Source organism: Oncorhynchus mykiss, chromosome 27 (genome assembly GCF_057628025.1).
Source record: "Oncorhynchus mykiss isolate SJ-2025 chromosome 27, ASM5762802v1, whole genome shotgun sequence".
Classification (NCBI taxonomy): Eukaryota; Metazoa; Chordata; class Actinopteri; order Salmoniformes; family Salmonidae; genus Oncorhynchus; species Oncorhynchus mykiss.
This window is the reverse complement of record NC_143048.1, coordinates 13,760,900-13,770,000: the sequence shown is the minus strand read 5'-3', so window position 1 is coordinate 13,770,000 and position 9,101 is coordinate 13,760,900. Positions and strand designations below refer to the sequence as shown.

The following is a 9,101-nucleotide window of genomic DNA, read 5'->3' as shown; positions in this document are numbered from 1 at the left end:
GCGGCACTATGCAGACCTTGGAGAAGGTGAACACAAACACACACATGCAGCGTCCTGTTTTGGACCCACTAGGTTGACAGAGACCACTCACTGCTGCCAGACACACACACACAGTGTGCACACACCTGCTGCAGATACTGGTGAATTTAATAGCGTTTGGCCAGTAGATGAGAGGTCACTGGTTCGAATCCATGAGTCGACTAGGTGAAAAACCAGCAGACACTTAACACTAATAACTCTGGATAAGATAATTAACTAAAATGTAAAAATAAAAAAGATACAGTCCCTAATCCTCCAGCTTGATTTTATAACTAAATGATTATGAAGTTTGCTTTTTTTCTGTAAGAATATAATCGAGCGAATATTACAAGTTTACTGTAATCTGCCACGTACAAAGTTTCACACAAGTGTTTTAATGAATGGTATACTTCATGTACTCTACTTTAGACATAGGCTGTAGTGTGTTGGTGTGCTGTTACTGTAGTAAGCTGAGTAAAGGCCTTAGATGTACTGTAGTGTAAATGATCTGGGTTTTGATGTGAGGGTGCTCAGGGGAGTTAGCCATGATGATCTGTCTAGATGTAATCTACTGTACTACAGCTGGCTGCAGTTACTACCTGTCTGCCTGGAAATGCCCAGATAAATACAGTGCAACACATGGCCAAGTGGTTAAGAGTGTTGTAACAGAAGGGTTGCTGGTTCGAATCCCCGAATAGGAAAGGCGGGGAAATGTGCTGTTCTGCCTTTGAGCAAGGCACTGCTCCCCAGGTTGTTGATTAAGACAGCCCCTGCACCTCTCCGATTCAGAGGGGTTGGGTTAAATGCGGAAGACACATTTCATTTGAATGCATTCTTTTTCCCAATGAATCCAAAACCTATTTTCACACAACAGCCCCATCACCTGTTGCATTTTCCCTTTGGATTACAGTAGCCTAATATAAACAGTGGCACCCTGCAGCCTTAAATGCCCATAAAACGTCATAAAGACCATCCCATGTCCTTTTTAGCACAACAATCCAATACAGTCCAGACAGTTTGCATGGTACAATTGTTTCAGACTGTACAGGCCGTTACTTTAATTTAAATTCAGTTAATTCAGAAAGTAAACTGAAATTCCAATTTGTATGTGCTCTATAAAAATGAAGTTTACTTACTGAACTGCCTGAATTTGAATGGAATTGACCATGGATACTAGGTTAACTGACTCATTGCACTATTCCCCTTTAGTTTTGACAGAATGTGTTTTCATAAATTAAATCTGGAGTGCCTGAGTGTTCTCCGAGTGTGCTCTTAGCGTTCGTAAATTCAGAGCTGTTGTCAGACTGTCCTAAATTCAGCGCGTTTTGCTCAGCGCGTTTGGAGCGCACACTGAACGCTCTGGCCGAGGAGTAGGGTCGATCCGAGCGTTCTGGCCTCACAAAAGCAGTCAAGCACCCAAACTAACTGGATAACATTGGCTAGTTTACTAGCTACTTCAAGACACAAATGAGAAAACAGCTCACTCTGAAAATTTTACTCGCCCTAGTAGAGCTGGTTCGGCTGTTTTCATGTTATACAGAGCGTTGGTGACTAACTGTGCTGCTGGCAACAATTGAATTACGCTTTTTTTTTGCCAACGTTGACTGATACCCGGACCACATTCAACGGGTGTTGACCATATTCAACTGATGTTGAGCGTTCGTAAATTCTGTTATTATCTGTCATTCTGCGCTCTGGCACACTCAGACGAGAGTGCTCTGAAACCGGAGTAGATAGCTAGAGTGAATTTACGAACGCGCCCAGTGTTGTGTCACGTGCTGTGACAGTGTTGTGGCGGTGAGGCCCATTCAAAACAACAGGATTAGAATTGTGTCTTTGATTCGATGTTTTTTGTGTCTGTATGTTTCACTGTAATGAATATGGCTGAGGCTGGCTTTATCCCAGGGGTTTACTCATCTACAATGGAGGATGGCATTTGCACTGTCAGAGTGGGGGAGATTGGTGATGATGTTTGGGTCGTAGTGCTATATTGTACGGAATAATAATTATAATAATTATCAGACAGGGTCTATGTCGAAATGCTCCCCATATCTATCTATACGGTGCACTACTTTTGATCAGGTCCTATAGGGCTCTGGTCAAAAGCAGTGCACTACGTAGGGAATCATATTCTACCATTAATAAACCTAAATTATAAAGCACATATAAATGTAGCGTGGCATTATCAACAGGCAAAAAAAACATCAACATGGCTATATGAAGTACCAATGAGGCACATGTGCATGCCTTGTGCTGAAGTGGCAGCAAGGCCACAAGGGGAAGGATATCACAAGTTAAGCAACATCGCTCCCCACTGGTTATCTACTGTATGTGAACTGAATTCCTATTTCCCTGATACCTGCTGAAACTCTGATCATTATCTCAATAGCACCATCTACTGGCCCAGTACTGAAGTGTAGCCTCCTACAGTGGGTTTCAGGGAAAGCGTGTGGAACAGAGAAGTGAGGTCATGGCCAGTAGGAGAATTGTAATAGAATGTGTGTGTCCCTCATTTGTGCATGGATTATTGTTTGATGTCTGGGCCCATATTCACAAAGTGTCCCAGAATAGGGTTAGCTGATCTGAGATCAGGTCCCCTCTCTTTTTCATTATGATTTAAAAGGACAAATCGATCCTAGATCAGGACATGTATCCTCAAAGCGTCTCCAAGTACAACATTGGTCGGAAGTGATGAGAATAGAGACATTTTACACCTACTCTTATGGGTAAAAATATAAGCTATGCATGAAGCCTCTTTCGTCATAAGAGTCCCACCTAGTCAACAGATATTTAGGACACAGTTACCAGCAGGTTTCTTGATAATAGAAAAATGCAGTGAGTCAGTGCTTCTGGCGTCACATGCAATTGCTTTGGAGTAGTTAGAATGTTTTGATATTTCTATATAATCAATCTATAAATAATCTATACCTACGGATAAACACAACTGTATCTCTTGCACTTTTGACAATGACTTCACATGAGGACTATTTCACATGATATCTCTAAATACAGTGCCTTGCGAAAGTATTCGGCCCCCTGGAACTTTGCGACCTTTTGCCACATTTCAGGCTTCAAACATAAAGATATAAAACTGTATTTTTTTGTGAAGAATCAACAACAAGTGGGAAACAATCATGAAGTGGAACGAGATTTATTGGATATTTCAAACTTTTTTAACAAATCAAAAACTGAAAAATTGGGCGTGCAAAATTATTCAGCCCCCTTAAGTTTGTAGCGCCACCTTTTGCTGCGATTACAGCTGTAAGTCGCTTGGGGTATGTCTCTATCAGTTTTGCACATCGAGAGACTGACATTTTTTCCCATTCCTCCTTACAAAACAGCTCGAGCTCAGTGAGGTTGGATGGAGAGCATTTGTGAACAGCAGTTTTCAGTTCTTTCCACAGATTCTCGATTGGATTCAGGTCTGGACTTTGACTTGGCCATTCTAACACATGGATATGTTTATTTTTGAACCATTCCATTGTAGATTTTGCTTTATGTTTTGGATCATTGTCTTGTTGGAAGACAAATCTCCGTCCCAGTCTCAGGTCTTTTGCAGACTCCATCAGGTTTTCTTCCAGAATGGTCCTGTATTTGGCTCCATCCATCTTCCCATCAATTTTAACCATCTTCCCTGTCCCTGCTGAAGAAAAGCAGGCCCAAACCATGATGCTGCCACCACCATGTTTGACAGTGGGGATGGTGTGTTCAGTGTGATGAGCTGTGTTGCTTTTACGCCAAACATAACGTTTTGCATTGTTGCCAAAAGGTTCAATTTTGGTTTCATCTGACCAGAGCACCTTCTTCCACATGTTTGGTGTGTCTCCCAGGTGGCTTGTGGCAAACCTTAAACAACACTTTTTATGGATATCTTTAAGAAATGGCATTCTTCTTGCCACTCTTCCATAAAGGCCAGATTTGTGCAATATACGACTGATTGTTGTCCTATGGACAGAGTCTCCCACCTCAGCTGTAGATCTCTGCAGTTCATCCAGAGTGATCATGGGTCTCTTGGCTGCATCTCTGATCAGTCTTCTCCTTGTATGAGCTGAAAGTTTAGAGGGACGGTCAGGTCTTGGTAGATTTGCAGTGGTCTGATACTCCTTCCATTTCAATATTATCGCTTGCACAGTGCTCCTTGGGATGTTTAAAGCTTGGGAAATATTTTTGTATCCAAATCCGGCTTTAAACTTCTTCACAACAGTATCTCGGACCTGCCTGGTGTGTTCCTTGTTCTTCATGATGCTCTCTGCGCTTTTAACGGACCTCTGAGACTATCACAGTGCAGGTGCATTTATACGGAGACTTGATTACACACAGGTGGATTGTATTTATCATCATTAGTCATTTGGGTCAACATTGGATCATTCAGAGATCCTCACTGAACTTCTGGAGAGAGTTTGCTGCACTGAAAGTAAAGGGGCTGAATAATTTTGCACGCCCAATTTTTCAGTTTTTGATTTGTTAAAAAAGTTTGAAATATCCAATAAATGTCGTTCCATTATTGATTGTGTCCCACTTGTTGTTGATTCTTCACAAAAAAATACAGTTTTATATCTTTATGTTTGAAGCCTGAAATGTGGCAAAAGGTCGCAAAGTTCAAGGGGGCCGAATACTTTCGCAAGGCACACTGTACTTAGAACCACTAGGCTAATCAATAATCAAGTTTTTCTTTTGATTATTTAATTAACCTACATCAAGTTAAATCAGGTTATCCCGTTGAAGAGCAATATCACATTGTTTAAAAATATGCCTAAATTGGGCATGACGATAAGTTGGGCCACTGAAGCCATCTAGGGCCTACGTTAACTTTGATTGTGTTCGATGAAAATGGAAGACCTTTCAAACGTTTTATGCAACATTATCGGCAAGTGACTTAATGCCTACTGTGCCAAAGCGATTAGGAGTTGTTAAACAGGAGTGACGAGTGTGTTGATATAATGGTAATATGATCAAAATTCCACTTTTTACAACCATCAGAATTAGTTGTTTTTTTTTAAAGAAGATGGATGCTATTAGGCAAGAATTAAGAGTAGGCAAAGTGATCGCATCCAGCATATATCGTTTTACCATTGCAACATTTGATGGTTGTCTGAAACATGCTATAGAGTTCACAGCTGGCGATGCCTCATCACCAACGGTTATTCCCCATCATATGCAACAACTTCAATGAGCGTCATCACTATCTTTCCTTTGTGGTACCTCAAACTGTTGTGATCACCAGCTGAGATAAACTTTTATGAACAGATTTTACTCCTGGCTCAGAGATTGTCTGAGCAGTGTCTTAATAACATCATCCTAAAAACCTACTCTGAGCTGGGAGTTTTTGTGTGTGTGTTAAAACACGTTTTAACAGGATTCCTAGGACCTTTACTGAGACGCTTTGCGGATACGGCCCCAGCACCACTACTCTAAGACACGTTGTGAATATGGACCCAGAACTCCAGTTACACGTGTCGAATCAAATAAATGCAAAAGGTTAAGCACTACTGTGTCTTTTGTGATTCTACAGAAAACATCTAAGCATATCAGAATAAAAAAGGGATATTAGTGTTCTTTTGTTTTACTTGATGTGTTTTTATTCTGTTAGACAGTGTTTCTGTGGCAGGTGATAGATGACATGAGTAATGCTCTGGTCACAGGTAGCTAAAACCCATTTGGTGGTCATGAACAACGAGGTTCAATGAGATACAGACAATAAATAGGATGGATGAAACGATCAAACCATTCCAACAACAACCAAAGTCTAATTACGGCCTGGCTGTATGTCCTAGGAGCTTAGATATGCAGACTGAAGGTGAAAATCAACCTGTGCAGATGTAAATAGCTGGAAAGTAGAAAAATATCCTAGAATTGTTTAAGATGGGACCTTCTGCAACAGCAGTCTGAAGTAGATCTACTGCAGTAGTATTAATGTCCAATTACTGAACCACTAGGTTAGTTAGTCACCCTGATCTACTGTATGTGGATGGCTGCACCTCTACTCCCGCTCAGCAATGGCCACCAGGTGGGTGTCGATCTCTGTCTCAGAGAGTGTCCTGTGAGGGGGAAGACGAGAAGATGAGAGTGGATGTTAGAAACAGGCTTGGGAAGAGAGAAAGAGAGAAGGATAGATGAATTGCATATTGATCACTTGGCTGTTGTTCCCTCGTCTAAAACATTGATCATTACCATATGAGCATATGGAAAAGCACAGTGATGACGAAATGCAGTTACTGTGATAGTATAGCACCTGAACTTGGGGCTTTCCTTAGTCACCACACCCACTTCAATTTCACTGGGCTTGAAGTCCATGGACAGAATTGAAGAGAGACAGGAGATGGCCAACTATAGAAGAGGGAAAGCAACAGAGAGAGAGAGACTGAATACTGTACAGATTTTCACTTTTCGCCAGATGTTTCCATGAGTATCCAGGGGCATCCATCCGCCTACCTCCACAGTCATCTCATATGACAGCTCCGGCCTCTTCTTCAGTTTCTTCTCCAGGTAGCTGTTAGCCTCTGTCTGCTTGGCCCCCACGCTAGTGGCCCTAAAGCCACAGAAGTAGCCTGCCGGGTCACACTTATACAGCATGGGACCCAGCTGGGGGTCAATGGCCACAAAGATCATACCTGGAGATATGGGGAGGAGATGGTTATGGGTCTGTGTCCTCTGTGTGGGAGTGAGGACTCACCTACTGCACTTACTGTTTTTTTCAATCACTTTGATGCCATTTTCACAACTCTAAGCACAAAAATCTAAACAGATCATCAAAATGGCTCATGTTTCAAAACTCTAAGCACATTTTCAGTTAACTGAGTGCAGAACAAAGTGAAAAGAGTCACTCTTTGCGCTACCATTTGGAATTCTAGTGTGGTGAATCAATGGAGAGGAAGAGGAAAGAGAGACCGGGTGACGGGACGACACCACTCACAGCATCCCAGAGGTCTCATCTCAGCATTCTGTGTGTAGACCTGGGAGATGTCCGCCATTCTCCGACACAACATGTCTGCTGTGATGTCATAGCCAAACTTGTACTTCCATTCGGCGGCCTCCACTCGTGCCCTGTGGACCTGGGATCGACTGTCCGCTGAGGGGGGAGAGGAAGAGAGGGTAAACGTGTGTGTGTGTGTGCGCGTGTGTGTGTGCGTGTGATGTGTGTGTGTGTGTGCGTGTGCGCGTGATGTGTGTGTGTGTGTGTGTGTGTGTGCGAGCGTGTGCGCGTGTGTGATGTGAGATGTCGTCTGTGCCATTGTACACACCATTGTGTCCTGTCATCACACATCCAATGCGTGGGGTAAGTGGGTACATGTTGGTCAGAGTGGCAGAATCCAGCAGCTTGTCCTGTAGTATAATGACAGGATCACATATATACACACATATAATAGATGATACGTCATTGTTGTTAGGAATATTGGGTTGGTTCCACAATACCAGCTTTCCTTGGACAAGCTTTAACAAAACCATGGCTTGTGTCCTGTCAGCAGGAACCCTCGAGACACCACTCGGTCATGCTTCACTGTTCATGACTGACTCTTTCTCTCAAGCCAGATATCGGCGTTCATTTTCTAATTTGGATGAAGACAAAGACAACCAAGAAAGAAGCTCCTGGTACCATGGAGATGTAGCTAAGGACCGACGCGGAATATCTTACCGGCACTTTCTTCTGTGTGACCACCACAGCACAGTCTGTCCCCCGCACGCCCAGTGATGTCAACCCACCCTGCGCGATGGCTTTGAAGGCATACTCTGAGGGGCAACACATGAGAACATGAGATTATACTTCTTAAATATAGGCTAACTTTTAAAAGCTGCATGGGGTAAACAGGGGACTTTGAATACTATACTTCTAAAGGTGCTCTTGGGAAAGTCTCAAACATTGGTAGATCGCTTAATTGACGAACAAATAATACCACAGACAAGAAAAGCACATTTAAAACGTTCGTCCCCCCGACATATTCTATGTGAAATACACAATCACTCTATGTTTACAATCACAATATACTACACGTTTGGCCTATGGAGATGCTCAACATCGGATACAGCGCAACATATTGCGAATATCTTACATTTGAGATGCTACAGAACGATACCTATACGGAGGCTAGACTAGCCTAGGTCATCCGCTGCATGAAGCAAAACCGGAGGAATGAAGCAAAATATCTCACCGACTTGATAGAGGCGGCCCTCAGGAGAAAAAATCGTGATGTGTCGGTCAAATCCAGCATTCGAACCACGGGACATTGCTTTGCTTCAAATGATGGTCACCAGAAGTGAACTTTCGGCGAGATACCTGTTACCTTTTCTGCAGTAGCCTAATAACCTTATAGGACTATATTCATAGTTTATTTTTATTTTTGTGGTACAAAAAAAGAAGATCACTCTACAATAGAGAGCAGAGGACGATAAAGACGTTTGTAGAGCTTCCCGGAGTTTTACTTTCTCTTTCTTTTTTCAATGAATCATGAGAAGGTTGGCACATGTGTGTTGTGAACAACATTAGCGTGAGCAACAATAGTGGACTCGGCGGGTTGCCTTCAAAATAAAAGTCCAGAATTGAAACTAAAGCAAACGGATAACAATTGTAGAATCATGCCACAATTGGACTAAATTGCTAAACAAGGTTGGAATGTTGCTATACAAATTCAACAAAAGTTAATAATGAGTTAATTTGACAAAAATGTAACATTTGGTTGAAATTGCACTGTGGATATATTAGACTTCAGAATTGCATTGGGGGCATACTTCCATTCCAATGTACAGCCTAACCTATGGATCTTATGTCCATGAAATGGGGCATCAGCCTACTCAGTGACATTCACAGAACAGCTATGCTAGTCAATGTGATGCAAAACGCAGAATCATAAGATGCACAATGCATCATACCGGCTGTATTTCTGAATTTTGAAAGTGATATATCTTAAAAACTTGATTGCTGACATGGAAAACAGTTTGGGACTATATCAACAACAGACCAATGAAACAAATACCAAAATATATTTTTGGGGTGGATTTTCCTTTAAATTCATTCAATAAGAGCTATGATGCTAATATTTGTGTACACTCTACATAGTTATGTTCTGTGAGTGTCACTTAGTAGGCTG

The 9,101-nt window shown here is 42.0% G+C and overlaps 1 protein-coding gene across 1 annotated transcript; it reads right to left on the bottom strand.

Moving 5' to 3' along the window:
• Window positions 1-5,566: 5,566 nt before the first annotated feature.
• On the bottom strand, window positions 5,567-8,336 carry LOC110507572 (proteasome subunit alpha type-6). The gene is made up of 7 exons (XM_021587640.3): window positions 8,166-8,336; window positions 7,652-7,746; window positions 7,260-7,341; window positions 6,932-7,087; window positions 6,451-6,629; window positions 6,251-6,345; window positions 5,567-6,056 (listed from the first exon to the last, which is right to left on the bottom strand). The coding sequence occupies exons 1-7, from the start codon at window positions 8,239-8,241 to the stop codon at window positions 5,999-6,001; spliced, it is 741 nt and encodes a 246-aa protein (XP_021443315.1). The 5' UTR covers window positions 8,242-8,336; the 3' UTR covers window positions 5,567-5,998.
• Between the last annotated feature and the right edge of the window lie 765 nt (window positions 8,337-9,101).